The sequence below is a fragment of the Cinclus cinclus genome, chromosome 2 (assembly GCF_963662255.1).
Source record: "Cinclus cinclus chromosome 2, bCinCin1.1, whole genome shotgun sequence".
Classification (NCBI taxonomy): domain Eukaryota; kingdom Metazoa; phylum Chordata; class Aves; order Passeriformes; family Cinclidae; genus Cinclus; species Cinclus cinclus.
Genome location: NC_085047.1, coordinates 44,401,820 through 44,417,742, shown reverse-complemented (window position 1 = coordinate 44,417,742; position 15,923 = coordinate 44,401,820). Strand labels below are relative to the sequence as shown.

The following is a 15,923-nucleotide window of genomic DNA, read 5'->3' as shown; positions in this document are numbered from 1 at the left end:
ATTTTTCAATGAGGCTTCAAAAGAGAAAAAACTCAAAAGCTTTGACCATAATGAAAATTACTGATTTTTTTTATATATTGTGAAAGTAATGATTAACAGAAAAAGCTATTAAGAAACAATTTAGTAATGATGACATTTACTTCAGGCATGCCACTGCATTAGTTTGCTGTTATTAAAATATTTTTTCCTCTTCCCCATAAAGTGAATTGTACATAGGTTGCAAATTTTCAGTGTTGCATTTGCTCTCATCTCAGTTGGAATAGGCTTATTTTGATGTAAGAGTGCAGTTTTCAGTATGGTGCCTAAGAAGGCATTCAGGCAATTGCAAGTAATTGAAATTGCACACCAGATAAAAAAGAAACAAAACCAAAAACAAAGTAAAAACCCCCTGCTTTTCTAGATATGAATAAAGAAAAATCATGTTTTGTCAATGAGGAGGTGTAAAGAAGTATCGTACAATTTTTCTAAGATTTGGGACATTAGAAGAAATAAGTAACAGAATGTTCAGTTCAGAAAAAAGAACAAATATTTTTGTGCTGTTCATCCTGTTCCTGTTTGCTCTTAACTTTCCTGTTGCAGTCTAGTCTGTATCAGTTCTCATTGATACCACTTCTGGCATATTTCCCCCTTAGATGATGAGCAGTCCTCCCCATCTTTCCTTGTGAATCTTCTTTATCACTATTAAACAAAATCACTATTCTTCCTGTCACTCATGTATTAGACATTTCTGCTCTTTGTGCCTTATCCTCTAAGTAATATCCAAATACTGCTACTTTCTCTACATAAGTTTGGGAAGCTTCTTTTGCTTTGCACATAGCTGTGTCTTTCCTTTCACATTACATTGATCAATGCAGGCTGCTTTTCTTTTACCCCTCTGACTCACCAGCTTTTGTCCACTTCACTAGTACCACAGCTCTTGCAAAGATAGGATTTGTTAATATTTTTTTTTTCATTTTCCGTTGCACTCGGTTCAAGTTGTCCCTCTTTAATCTCTCACAGGTCTCTCAGTATTTTTCCCTTCTGTTTATGTTTTTTTTGCCATTGTGCCTTCCAGCGTCACGCTTTAGAAATGTCTTTGGCTTTCGTTGGTCTCTTCCCCGTTCCTTAACTGTTGGAGGAATGGTATTTACTGGTTGGTTTTTTTTCACAGCTGTCTTCCCCTTGGGATAGTTTCCAAAGACCTATCTTTCCATTTGTATGCATAATGCCTCTGAACTTTCGGGTTCAGCTACATACATCCCTTTTATCTTTAGACAAATAATTAAGGGCATACAAAGGAGCAGTTGGTACAGATGAAGAGCATGCATTTCATTAAAAATGCTCCATTTAAGACAGATAAGAAACGTATAATTTGCACTACACATATATTAAAATAAGTAAATGGAGTTATGATAGACAAAAAAATGCATCCTAGCGCTGTCATTGAATTTCCACTTTCTGTGCTATTATAAATATTTAGTGGTGACTGTTCTGAGAAAGGGCTGATCCGGGCTACACAGTATAGCCTGGGAACTATAGCTATATTTGTGTAACTGTTGTTATTATTGTTCTAAGTTATATGGTCTTGACAGATTTTCTTTACTGAAAAGGTAATGTGAAAGGTTGATGTGCCCCAATAAGTGCCTTCTCTTTAATAATTTGATCACACTTTTTTTTTTCCTTTGTAAAAAAGGGCCTTAAGCTGTCAACACAACAGTTTTCAACTCAGTGAGGAAAAGACCAGAAAAACCTATCTGCAAATGAAGTAAAATCTTGAAAAGACACTTTTAAGTGAATATATTTCTCTAAAAAGTACTACAGGACCAATGTAATGGTTATTCTTGGTACAGTAGGACACACTAAGGAATACTTCATGGCAAGAGCATCAGTGTTTGCAGGCTCTTATCCTGTAGAGAACTGTATAATAAAGCAGATGTGGAGCTTTATTGTAAGCCATTCTTTGTGTCATTTATCTCTAAGGTTTATTGAAAAAGCCTACATCAACTTTCTTCCACCCAATGTAAACTTCAGGTTTTGACACTCTCTATGTAGTTTAACCTGTGTTTGTGGGATTAAATCTACCTTTTTTATTGTAGAAACGCATGTATTTTAAAAAGCTCTTAAAATAGTACAGAAGAGCCCTCATGTCACTGAAGTCACTGAAGCACTGAGTGATAAAAAAAATATGTGGCCATGTAAAAGGAAGCAATGAAAAGGAAAGAATGAAAGTAACAAAACAACCAACAATAACTTCAGCTTTCACTGCATGTATTGCAAAAGCAAATTTTATTTTCTTAGTACCTTTTTTTCTGTCATATTTTCCATCCTCTCAAATGTGTACTCTTCTTCCTGTGTTTTTAGAGGAAACCAAAGCTAACATTTTTGTTACAGTTTCAATCTGGCCTTTACATGTGATTGAATGTACTGTGGAAGAGGTCACAGCACACAGTTAATTTGTGATTTTTAAATAAATGTGCCGAGTAGCAATGGAACAAATAGGTTTCATTAGCTCTGTTCCTAATATTGTGTGCAAAAATACTAATTCACCTCCCATCTCACAAGACCAAGACATTGTAAATAGGTTTCTTATTATTTATTGAAAGCTGACAGCATAGTCACTGCTGTGTGAGCAAGACTTTCTGCTTGTAGTCTTTCACTGAGGGCAGGTACTGACCTCACCCATATGGAGAAGGACTTTTTGCCCAATTCATGACAGCCAGTTGCTACGAGCAAGAGTATCCTCAGAAGATATACATATCTTCTTTTCAATTTTTTACTGTTACAAAGTTAACAAAAGAAAAAGACTTCCCTATCTGTAAAAATTATTTTCTTGGCAAACACAATTGTTAGCTAAAATGTATGCAGAATGAATCTCTGTTTGATAGTTCACTCTGAAAGAAACTTGGATGGTGAGTCTGAGCTTTACAGGTCTATGCAGTTGCCAGATCTCAGTTACAGGGGATGATTGCTGAAATAGCCACATTTTACAAAATTACAATTTTGTAAAAATTTTTTGGTAAAAAAATTATTTTTGATTTTTTTTTTTTGTAAAATTAAAACTCAGGTGGGGATTTATTCCTCCTTATTTTGAGGAGGATACAATTACCTTTACAATCGTTGGTGCTTCAGTCTTCAAAATTCTCACCTCTCTGCCTGATGAAGTGAGAAAGACCTTAGACCTTGAAGGGTTTGGAAGAAAAATATGGGGGAGATAAAAGTAACTTACTCATTCACTCCACTTAACTACTCTTTCTGCCAGTTTGAGAAAAATTGGGTATTACATTAAAGCGTGTGTTAGAAGTAGTGGCAAAAATAACCTCTGTAATGTATTTATTTGTGTAATTAAATGGCTGATACTGCAGTAACTCTGGATGATGCCATCCAATTCTGTTCATGATTTCTATTTTGATTGTCACAGTCTCCAGAAAATGTGCACAGAAGAAAGTAGTTTTAGTGAAAATATAATAATCTTTTTGTTCTTCTTTCTTTTAACTGCATCTGATTTAAGCTAGAGGAACAGAAGATCCTGTTTTCTTCCACTTCGCTCTTTCTTCTTCAGTTTATTCTTTATTTGAAAGGGTTGCTCATAGATGAGTGCTGACGACATTACGATTGGTGGCACAAGAGAGGCATCCTGACGTGGGTCTCGTGTTTTTTTTTCCAGATGAGGATAGGCATTCACTCAGGTTCAGTGCTGGCTGGCGTCGTTGGTGTGAGAATGCCGCGCTATTGTCTCTTCGGGAACAACGTCACCCTGGCAAGCAAGTTTGAGTCAGGAAGTCACCCACGCCGCATCAATGTCAGTCCCACCACATACCAGTAAGTCCTCTCGACCCTGTCCTGTTGTTTTTATTTCAGCCTGTTCTCGGTTCCATCTCGTAACGTGCTCGGTCTCCGGCACGTGAAATTCGACAGAAAGTTGGTAAGCCATCAGGACAGATGGGAAGAGGTATTGCTTGGGGATGTCTGTCTTTCTTTTGCAGGTTTGTATCAGAATGTGCAAAGAAGTCAGGCATTGGAGGCAAGGAGGCACAACAGAAAAGCCAGCCATTCCTGCCTAAAATAATATGTAACAGAAGAAGGGGGAGATAAAAAGTGATGTACTTTTATGCACTATTACAGCTTTTGACTGAGGATTTGGGTTCCACCTGCTAAACACTGTTCGTGAAAGAAAGCATACTCCCGTGGTCTCAGAAGGAAGTCTAATTTTGCCAGTAAGGGCAAGTTTACAAAGAGGTTTAATGCTTTCTTAAAGACAAAATTTCGTATTCAGCACTGTAAAGACACACTTGATAGAAGCATCCTCATAATGTAGGAAAAAAGATTGAAAATGGCAAAGCCTTACCCCTAGTGTTTTGAAGAAATTATGCAAATGGAGAGAAGGCTTGATTAAATCTGGTTATGAGGAACAGCTCCTAAATAAAGAAGGTGTTCCGTATTGTTCAAATATGACAGTTTGACTATTGGAATTTCTAATGCTTAGAGTACAGTTGATGTGCTCACTTTTTTTTTTTTTTTGCAGGATATCTCAACCCTCCAGTGTTTAGTATCTCAAGTAATTTTCTGAAATAATGTTTTGAGACTGTGTGGTAAATCTGTACACAGTTGCTCAAACAATATTGCATTTCTTTCTTCTTTTTTTTTTTCCTATTCAGAACTGTTAATCTCAATTCTTTTCCCCCATAGCTATCTACGTAAATGAAAATTTTAAATAGGATTTCTTCATCCAAGTACTGAAGTGTCTGCTATGCTAAAATATGAATTAGTCATAAATTAAAGTTAAAAGTAATTAAACTAATTCATAAAGTTACATTCTTCTGAGGAGCCCATTCACCTGAGATCATATTTTGAAAATACAGCAAGTATAACAAATTGAGCAAGAGCTAGAATAACTGAATAGGCTTTGTATCATAAAGTGAACAGAAATAGATTCATACAGTTGTCTGGTAACATGCAAGAGAAAGACAATCTATTATTCTCCAAATCTATCCAAATCCAATCTATTATTGTTTACAGAAAACATTTGCATTTAAATAAAAATAAAATCAATAAACATATAGGAAATTTCTGTTTGGACCTTGGTATCATTTTAAAATAAATTGGTTTTGGGACCTTCTGTACATAGTATTCTACAGCCTTTAGCTCTTGGTCATCCACTGTGGGATAGGAGGAACCCTCTAAAGCCTTTTTTGAATAGTCACCATAATTTTGTTTACCATTTGTGCTCCAGTTACAAAAATTACACAGTAGCTGCACCTTTGGTTTGTGGTTTGTGATCTGGTAAAAGGTGACCAAGGCCCTGTGACAAGGAGCTGGACTTTTCCTGAACAGGATCAGCTCTTATAAAGTGCTGTTCTCCAACCTGAGACAGTCTTCAAGATATTCTGAAAGAGCAGTCCATACTTTTTCAAGAGAGAGATCTTAGCACTTCACAAATGTGGTTCAGGGGAGTGATTTCACTTGGGACTGTGGCATTGCTTGCTCATGTTTGTGTCCCTAAGAGCAGAAACTGGTGAGCTAGACAGCTTTATGGAAATATTACTAGAGAGTATCTTTGGGACCCGTGGTGCACAAAACTCTTTTCTTGCTGGGGCCAGTCACTTTCCATGTGCACAGTGCCAGTTGTGTGAATTTGGTTATAAGTGATACGGCACCTTCTCTGTGGGACACAAATTGTGGTCATTACTGAACACCCTGATCTAGCTGAAGATGTTTCTGTTCATTGCAAGTGGGTTGGACTAGAAGGGCTGTAAAGGTACCCTCCAACCCCATTGATTCTATGGTTCTGTGACTGTATTTTCTTTTCATCACAATGCTTATGAAAGGATGGTTCTGAAAGTTAGTGTGAGGGCCTGTGTATGGGGCTTGTTAGAAATCTGTGGGTTTGTGCTGCCCTTTTTCTGACTCCTAGCACAGAGAAGGTGGCTTCTCTTCACCTGTGTCTCATCTCTGCCTGGCTGCCACTGGGCATATTGTACCATGGCTGGTCAAATGTGGGTCACCTTGGAGAGCATTCTTACTGAGTCTCAGGTACCAAAACATGAGTCACATCTTCTCATCCTGCATACCTTAAAGGTTGTATCAAAAAACAGGTCTACAGGGTTTTTTTCACTTCCCTTTAATCCTAGAAATCCAGTATGAATGGGAGCACTTTTTTCAAGATGGCTGAACTTTCACCTTATGTGGCCTTCATGTCTGTACTTACCTTGCAGAAAGTTGTCAGTGTAACCTTGCAGAAAGTTATCAGTGTAGCCTGTTGCTTCAATAAGGGAAGAAGGTAGAAAAGTGACTGATTATGTAGTAATGCTGATGCTGTAACATAAAATGGCAGAACAATATACAAAAATATTCTGCAAAATGCAGAATTATTGGTATTTTTATCTGCATTATTGCACTCAGTAAACAATCTGCTGTTAACGTGCTGAACAAATTCTGTGCTTGATTCAGAGAACTTCAGTGGAAGTAACAGGCTAGACACATGGTTACAGATAAAGGAAGTAGAAATGGTAAGAAAATATATGTTTGAACAAGATGCAGTTATCATGCAAGATGAGGGGTTAAAAGTAGTGGTGATCAGGCTAGGAACAATTTTGTATTACAGGCTTTGGAAATTATGTGGAAGGATAAAATGAATGTGCATAGAGCAACTTGAAAAGTTGATTTCAAATCATTCCTTCTGGCATAGCTGAAAGCTTGAAAACAAACAAGGAAGAAGTCAAGAAATTCCACTGTTGACACAGTGGCCAGAAGAGGCTGCAGTTACAAAATACTCAAAGGGGCAGAATTATTCAGAGTTTCTGAAACTGATCTCTGAGATTTAACATAATATCCTGGTGGTGTCCAAATCAAAAAACTGTCATGTGACACATACATACGTAACTTTCCTTAAATATAATTTGTATGAGTATACATTTATTGTGTATAAATAGTGATTCATCACAAACTGGAATGTATATTTAATTTATATTCTATTAAATGCTTCTATTTGATGACGCTGTGCTGCTGTGCACTTTGTTAATACTGCTGTTAATATTTCTATTATCTAAGAATCAGTGTTTTCCAAAGTAGATAATTTTGCAGTCAGTATGAAAACAAGAGAATTTTCAATTATATGAAACTGCTGGCATTTATCATCACGTGTTTGTGTCTACCATGGGCACTGATAGAAGTTGTGATACGAGTTTCATAAAGCCTTCATGTCCTGGAAACGTGCCCAATACTTACCAGCTTTCATTTTACAATAGGGATTACGCATCATAAAGTGCCATCAGCATTCAAATAATAATCACACTTCAGAGTACCTATTATTGGTTATAGACACTTCCCTTCAAGGCTGTAATCTAACTAAGTGAGAGTCAGAGTCTAAAATTACAAGTACAAGGTGTGATGCTTGTTGCTTGGCAGCAGCAGTGAGCCTGGGGCAGCCTTGCTCCAGTTATGCATGCCTTGGCAGAGCTCTGATACATGTGAAATAACACCTTTTACAAGGGTGGACTTTGCATTTTTTGAATTCCGAAACATCACTTCTGTTTGAAATATCCTGTTCTCTTGATGCAGACACAAGGACACAGAGTCCCATTTGCTTTGAATCACTGAGCATTGTGAAATTAAATCACTAGAATAACACTGGTAAAACTTCCAGGGAAAATGTAGAAACTGGAGAAGAAGCTGAGCATCCCAGACTGATCCCTGTTTAAACATATGGACAGGAAAGAATAGGAAAATAATTTATTTAATTCATCTACATTATCCTGAACTGAATAGAATTACCCTATTTTCCATAGTCATGAAGGGAGCACAGTAAATTTATGAGACTCTTCAGCACAGGAGAGAAATATTTTCTAGTTTTTTTGTTTCAGCCTTTACTAATGTTTTTTATGAGATATTAATATGATATACCCACATTTGTCTTGTTTTCCTGGTAAAGTTGCAGTGTAATGCTTTGGGATTTTTAAGCAGTTATCAAAAGCAGGTAGACACAGTTTGTTCCTGTTTGTAGTAACTCCTGTTTAAGAATGAATTGGTTTTTTTCCTCTACTTTCTACCTCTAGTCTTTTGCAGCATGTATTTCTCTAGTGGAGAATGCGCTTCTGTGCTCAGTGCTGGGTACAGATACTTTCCATTATCACATGCTAGGCAATACATCTGGGACCTGAGCTTAGGTGAAGATGAACAGCCTGTGTCCCACATCTTTATCTTGATTTAGGAGAGAGGGCAACCCAGGTGTACATCCTTAGTGAGCTGGGTGAGATCATTGTGTGTTCGCCTGCATAAATTGCTTCTCAGCCTTTAAAACTGATCTAAACTGATGTAGGTTTTTAATAGTTCTTTCACAGAAAGTTGTATGAAAGAAGTTTTAGGTAATTAAGAAGTATAGAAATAGTAAAAGAAGTATAGAAATCCTCTTTACAGGGATTTTAAATTAAAATTCTACTTTTCTTTAAACTCCATATTGATTTTTATTTTTACCAAATTCTTTTTCCTACCAGTTATATCTATTTATATGTATTATTTTTCTTACAGGTTATAGCTATCTCTGCATCTATATTTTTCTGCCCCGTATGGTCATACCAATGAGCTTGTTTTCCAAGAGCCTCTTCAGATTATTTCAGATTTTATTTCTCAGCATCCTTTAAAAGACTGTTTGTTTTTATGTTGGTCAATTTACCGTGTATGTTTTCAAGAGATGTTGGTGGATAGACAATTTAGTTTTGGACAGATTGGGAACACAACTTATTCATGGGCACAGAAAAAGTATTGCTAATCTAATTTTAGAAGCATAGTCAAAATGCACTGTTTTTTCTTGGGTTTCTGCTCCCAGTGTCACCTGCCTCTGTGAAGCTGCACTCCCATAATCACTGTGTTTTGTGTTTGTGGTCCTTGAGCCTCTGGTGTCTGCCTGTGCTTGTGCTTTGTGACACTGTATTTTTGTTCATGGTTCACTGTACAAAGGATAGCTGTGCTAGATCACTGTTGAGTAGTCAGCAGTGTGTGTTACCCCACAGTTTCACACAGCTAATCTAAGGCTGAAACATGTTTAGGCAAAAGTCACCTGTTGGCTACACAGCTGTTAAAACTACAAAAACCTCAATCCTGGAAAAGTCCAGGCAGGTCCTGAGGCCAGCACGGTTACATCAGTGTAAAGCCTGAGCCCTTTTAGTAGCAAGCCTGTGCACTGAGCCTCTGATGTCCCAAACAGAGATCAGAAACCCAGCATTTTTTTTTTTTTTGGTTAGTTGGGTGAGAAAGAAAAGTATTAAAAGTCAGAGACTGACACTCACCATGCTGGGCTGCATGTGGAATTCAATATATTCCATTAAAAATCATGACTGGCCCTTTCATAACCTTACCACTCTTGACCTGTATGAAGAAGAAACACCAATACACTAACTTCCATAGCTTAAAAAGTAATAAATGCAATGTGCAATTAATTGGGTAGACATGTAGTCAGGGGGCTTTTTTCCCAGTCTCCTTATGTTTATAGCATGCACAGAAACAGAGGGAGAAATTCAAATGCACTAAAGTTCAGAACCAAGTGTGCTGATATATGGAATTACAATAGCAAATTCATATATTTATACAGAGTAATTTAAGAGCAGCCTTCCAAAATTTCTAATGAGTGTGATAATAATTTGCTGTCTCTATTCATATGGAAACAAATGAGCTGGTTTATGTCATCAAGAAGATGCCCAGTTGGTGAAACAAGCAACACTTGTTGCCACAGAGAAAGGGAGCAGCAGTCCAATGGGAGACAGTCTTCTCAAAGCCTGTTTACAAAGCCATTAAAATTAGATTTTCCTAATTATACGAATTAATGGGGTGATGTGAACAAGGTTAACTGAAGGTTTTACAGTACTTTTAGAGTTAGGGCAGAAGGAATCTTTTTCTTTTGTTGATGCCTCTCCCTGTGAAAGAGCATTTATGGAAGATTGACCTGACCAATGTGATTTTCTTGGTGCATACTGTGTTTTGGAATGCAGTGCATAGCTTCCTTTGTTGTAAAGCATTGTATTTCTCTTCAAAATTTGTTCAATTTTGATCTATACAGACCAATTTTCCTAAAGAAAAATTCACACTGAAGTTTGGTTCTGAGTGGGTGCTTTTGTGCTCTGATTCAGCAATCCAGTGAAAAGCACAAAAGTCTGACATCTCTGAGAGATGGAGGGAAAAGCTGCGGGCATGGAGCGAGTTAAGAATTGTCATGGGAAATATGCACTCACTGTAGAGGACTTTGCAAAAAATAATTCTGCAATAGAAAGTCTCTGTTCCTTCAAACAGGAGAGATGAACAATCACCATTTCCTACTTCAAATTAGAGGGCTAGGCCACATGAACCATGTGAAGTTTAATAAGGGCAAGTGCCAGATTCTGCACGTGGCACCAGGCAACCCTGGCTGTGTGTATCGACTGGGGAATGAGAGGCTGCAGAGAAGAACTGTGGAAAGGGACCTGGGGGTTCCTTGGCTGATGGCCAAGTTGAACATGAGCCAGCAGTGCCCTGGGAGCCAGGAGGGCCAGCCCTGTCCTGGGGGGCATCAGGGACAGCATCACAGCTGGGCAAGGGAGGGGATTGTCCTGCTCTGAGCTGGGACAGCCTCACCTCCAGTGCTGGGGACAGGTTTTGGTGCCACAATATAAAAAAAAGACATTAAATTATTAGAGAGTGTCCAAAGGAGGGCAGCAAAGGTGGTGAAGGGCCTTGAGGGGAAGCCATATATGAGGAGTGGCTGAGGTGACTTGGTGTGTTCAGCCTGGAGGAGACTGAGGACAGACCCCACTGCAGTCTGGAGCTTCCTTGAGAGGGGAAGAGGAGGGGCAGGCACTGATCTCTGCTCTGTGTGACAGTGACAGGACCTGAGGGAATGGCCTTGAGTTGTACCAGGGGAGGTTTAGGTTGGATATCAGGAAAAGGTTCTTCACCCAGAGGGTGTTTGGGCACTGGAACAGGCTCCCTGGGGCAGTGGTCACAGCACCAGCCTGGCAGAGTCCAGGAAGCATTTGGACATTGCTCTCAGGCACATTGCATGAAACCTGGGGATGGTCCTGTGCAGGGCCAGTCATCATGGGTCCCTTCCAGCTCAGCATATTCAGTGATTCTATGGTTTTCTGAATATAGAAACTCTGATTAAGATGTGACTGTTTCTTGCCAAGATCGTTTGAAATATAATCATACCATTTCATCTGTGTGACAAAAGAGCTACAGCTTTTAAAAGCTTCTTCAAGGGTCCCACTAAGTATGATCCCAGTTTTCATTCACACACAGACCATCTGATTTTTTTTTTAAATGAAGGAACTTAAAAAGAGAAAAAAAATAGGATAATTCTCACATACTGTCTCTTTTTGTCTGAAAGCAAGAGCCTTCCCACCAAAGAAGGGACAGAACAAGAATTTTAAAAGCTTTGGAAGATTTTAGGTTAGAGGAGAAGGTGTCAAAGTTAATCAACTGCAAATCAGTGTTTAAGAAATTCTTCCTCCCCTGAAACATCAGTGAAGACAAGCTGAGGGCAGACCTAATTCCAGGCAATTTATAGGAATGCCTGAGTACCCTGACCCTCACAATTTGTGGTCTGAATTGTAAAACTACGTGAGTGGAACCCAGAATTTTGAACCTGTGAAAAACCTACTATAAAAATATCCTTTGCAATAGTGCCCTGAAAGGAAACTCACAGAAGTGATTCAGAAAATGAAGCTAAGATAAATGCTTTGGGATATTTTCAGACTAGTTGTTATATGAATATTCCTGAACTGTGGAGGTTGTGTAACTTCAGCTTAAGCTCTCTGAATATGGGACAATCTGGGGACATTTCTTACACAATTTAAGCTGAACATAATTTACTGAAGGTGAAGGATAAGATTGTGCTCTCGGGGTAGATTGTTCTGGCAGGCTTTCACAACTGGCAGTCTGACTTGTTCACAAAGGAGTGCTGTGAGAATGGTCCACGAGGTGAGGTAGCCTACCAGAACTGGTTACCACCAACCAGGAAATGTTCCACATCAGGAGGAACATTTTACACTGGATCTTCTCCTGAACCAGAGAGGAAGCACAAACAATGGATTGCGTGGGATAGAGTGGCTTGGCCAGCACCTGGTGTCCAGCCAAGGTCAACCCACCAGAGTGTGGCTTAGTACACATCCTTAAGGATGTGCACCATTCCTTCACCTGCTTGGCACAAGGATATTTTGGGGTACTTTGTACCCATACAAAGGAATTCAATACACTTAGAAATGGCCGTGGCCATCAGCTACTGTTGATTTCTTTTTAACATCACAAGTGGCCTAAAAGTAAGAGGGAAGATTTCGCAGAAAAATATCCTTGCTGATATGCACTGAGGATTTGCGGATAATTTGGTTTTTTAGTATATACACAAAGATGTAAGAAATCAGAGGCAATTTCTGAATTATGGTCTCGTTTTCAGACTGGGAAGCCAAGTGTCATGACCAACATATTATTTAGGGAATTTTAAGAACCTGTTCTTTAGGAGAAAGCTAACAAGTCATTTTCATCATGATGAAAATCTTTTTAATAGTATTATTCTATGAGCCAGATTTTCTTTTTCTTGTAGAAGTGTAAAGTAAGCAGAATAGAATGTAATCATAAGTAAACTTCCATTAGCATTTGGTAACAAAGTTTCCTGCCATGCTTGCTTGAGAGCTGAAATGTTATCCCAATGGAGGTCAGTTGGACAATTCCTGAGGGTTAGTGGCTGATTCAAGCACTGCATCTAACACAGGGATGTGGAATCTATCACAAGCCACAGCAGTGCAGGAATCTTCAAAGGACTAACTGTCTATCAGTCCTGGAGCATTTAATTGTAACCAAGTTACAATTCACAAAACAACTGAAAATGAGGTGTGTAATTAGTATATTGCACTTTTTTTCTGTGAAGAAATAGTATGAAATATCAACTAATCTTAGTGCCAGCCCTGACCTGAATCAAATAATATAGGTATATTTTACACTTTTGGATTTGTGTAACTGTAATTAAAATTACAGAATGTTAGACTCCAATGAGGAAACCATTCATTTTTAGGAAGGTCTGATGCTCCATACTGAATAGCCAGTGTGGGGAAGAGTGGCTACAGTGAAAGCTTACAGATTTAGCTCAGAAAGATCTAAGATTTCAGCTGTTACATGCAGAAATCTAATTTGGGAAGCTGGGAAGAGTTATTTCAGTATATTAAGCCTGTAGTTTGGACATACAAAATATTTACTGCAAACATTGCAGAGATGAAGAGAGAGAAGCTTCTCTGTAGAGGCTTCCACAAACTTTCATGCAATTTAGAGAAGATTGCAGTACTTTGATATAAAATTGACAATTTGGGCCTTCAAACCACACAGTAAATTAAGTTCTCCCCAGAAGTTCAAAGGCAAAAACTTTGTTTGATTTATACCCTAGTGATTATTTAAAAGCTGGAAATAAAATGCCTATATATGTCAATGAGCTCACACAGACTGCCTCATGCAAAACTCATGAAAAATACTCAGTAAAAGAAGTGCCATTGCATATACTGATAACCCTGCAAAATTCTCCTGGCAATGGGATTCATTCATTCATTTGCTTTCCAGAAATGAAACTTTGCAGACATTAAATAATCTGCCTATTACAACATTCCATGAAAACTTAGAAGGTTCTTCTCAGTTACGTTTTTGAGCTTGAAACTGATTGGGAGAAAGAATAAATATTGTTGGGGGGAAAAGAGGAAGAATGCTTTTGTATATCCAACTGTGTTCAGAATTTACCATTGTCTCAAAACTGTTCTTTTCAATGCTGCAAGGCATTGAATACCACTAACTTAATTTACTTTATTAATTGGAAACAAAAAGAAAATGTATAGAGTTGCATCCTTTATTTTACAAGTCCAGCAAGTTCTAGGGAAGATACTTGATGAAGATGCCCTAAATTTCCAGGCCTAACCAGACAGAGATTTCTCCACCCTGGCTGAGATGGCAAATGGCAGAAGGCAGCAGAGTCGTGTCTGTGGTGTTGCATCAGCTGAGCAGTGCCAGGAGATGGCTTCATGGATCCAGGGAACCTGGATCCCTTTTTCACCCAACCAAACAGCTTAGATTAAACCCATGGGTACTCTTGATGAATAGTGTCATATCTGATTCTTCTGTTGAAGTTGGATTTGCTGTATTTGAACCCAGTTTATGAAAAACAGTACTGCTGAGTGTAAGAAGGGCACAAACTGACCTCCCTGCTTTTATCTGTGAGAGCTCCCAAGTACTGCCACCCTCATATCTGCCTTCCAGCAGGAAACCTGGTGGTAGCCATCAGTCTGAAATGTTAATTTCTACCCAACTGGCCTGAGTAGGGTGTTTTAATTAAGCCAAATTATATGTTCTGAACAACTTTCATTATGAATTTGGTTCTCTTTCTGGAACATTACTTTCTGAATGCTGACACTGATTTTCAGAGAATGTTTTTTGTGCCATCCCTGCAGCTGATCTCAGTCAACAGAGCTCCTTGAAGTTAATGATGACAAGTTTGTATGTATCAGCTGAGGCTCCTGACTTGGAATTCATTTATATATTACATAATAGTGTAAACTCATTTTTTGCTTGTTGCACATAGGATCCACCTCTTCCAAAGAGGCATTTCTGAAATGCTTTTTACAGCGTTTTCTGTCCCTCTTTTTTTTTTTCTCCAGGCTTTTGAAAAAGGAAGAAAATTTTATTTTTATCCCTCGTTCCCGTGAAGAGCTTCCAGAAAACTTTCCAAAGGAAATTCCTGGGATCTGTTACTTCCTGGAGGTCAGAAGTGGTCAGAAGCCGCCAAAACCTTCCATCACATCTGCCAGAGTGAGAAAGGTGTCTTACAACATTGGCACCATGTTCCTCCGGGAGACTAGCCTATGAGGTCTGCTGCAGATCAAAGACTTGTCAAAAAAGCACAAGCCCAGAACTGGGTCATGACAGGGGAGTCGGAGGTTCTTTGTGTTTCACTGCCTTCTTCTGAACAGGCAGTAAAAAGCTCCATGTAATGTCAGGCAATAATCATTTTAAAAGGTGGGTAGCTGCTGTCGGTAAACAAAGTGGAGATAGGGAAAAAATATTAAACAATGTACTTCCACTTCCAGAGGAATTTCTTTCATAAACTTCAGTCTGGCCCCTCTATGGCAAACAAAACAACAAAACAAAGCCCCAACGCTCAAATTAGAGGTTGGTCTTGTTTTGTGCAGAAAGGATGATGGTTCTCTGTAGATTTGCACCAGCTAAGCAGAATTGAGAGTCAGTTCTGATTATGCATTCCTATATTTAATGTGTTCTTCAGTAAGGTAATGATGTTTTTTAACTTTATGAACAAGCATTTCATACATATACTGTAGAGCTATTGTAACCTTCCTGGCAAGAGGAATTATGACTCAATACAAATATTGTAGGAATTTTACCTATTTTTATACATATTTCACTTTCTGGATAATTACATTCCACATACTGTAAGCTGAGTGAGCTTAAATAGCTTTTCAGAAGTTACTGTATATTTCATACATTCTACCTATCAAACCTTATTGTTATACAAATGGGAAGAAGGCATTTCTTGACTTTTTTGGCAACAACAAAAACAAAAAAAATCAGTATTTACAGAATAAACACCCCACTTTGGTAAATCACTTTAACTGGCTTTTATGCTAAAGCTTTAGTTGAGCACTGTCTTCTTATACAAAATAATGTTCAGTATTTGTTCTACAGTGTTGTATGTCCAGTCCTTCCAGGACAATGCAAACAGAGTGCAGAAGGTCAATGTGTGGACAAACAGAAAAGTTCTCTTCAGTGGGACTTGTTTTCTCTCTAAGCTATCAGCCAAAGCAATTTTCAGTAGAAGCCCTGAACTTCTCTAAAAATTTGGTCCTGTGAAAACTTATTCTGAGGAATTCCAGCAGACACTGGAAGCTCTCTGGATGCTGGTTTTCCACATTTTTTAAACATGACTTGTGATCCTA

General features: G+C 38.3%; 1 protein-coding gene across 1 annotated transcript in view; it reads left to right on the top strand.

Annotated features, from left to right (window-relative positions):
• The window catches only part of GUCY1A2 (guanylate cyclase 1 soluble subunit alpha 2), a 133,035-nt gene extending 118,197 nt beyond the window's left edge, over window positions 1–14,838 (top strand). Inside the window, exons 7-8 of the mRNA XM_062514629.1 lie at window positions 3,644–3,798; window positions 14,631–14,838. Of these exons, the coding sequence (XP_062370613.1) occupies window positions 3,644–3,798; window positions 14,631–14,838 (363 nt within the window). The remainder of the gene's footprint in view (window positions 1–3,643; window positions 3,799–14,630) is intronic.
• The last annotated feature ends 1,085 nt before the right edge of the window (window positions 14,839–15,923 follow it).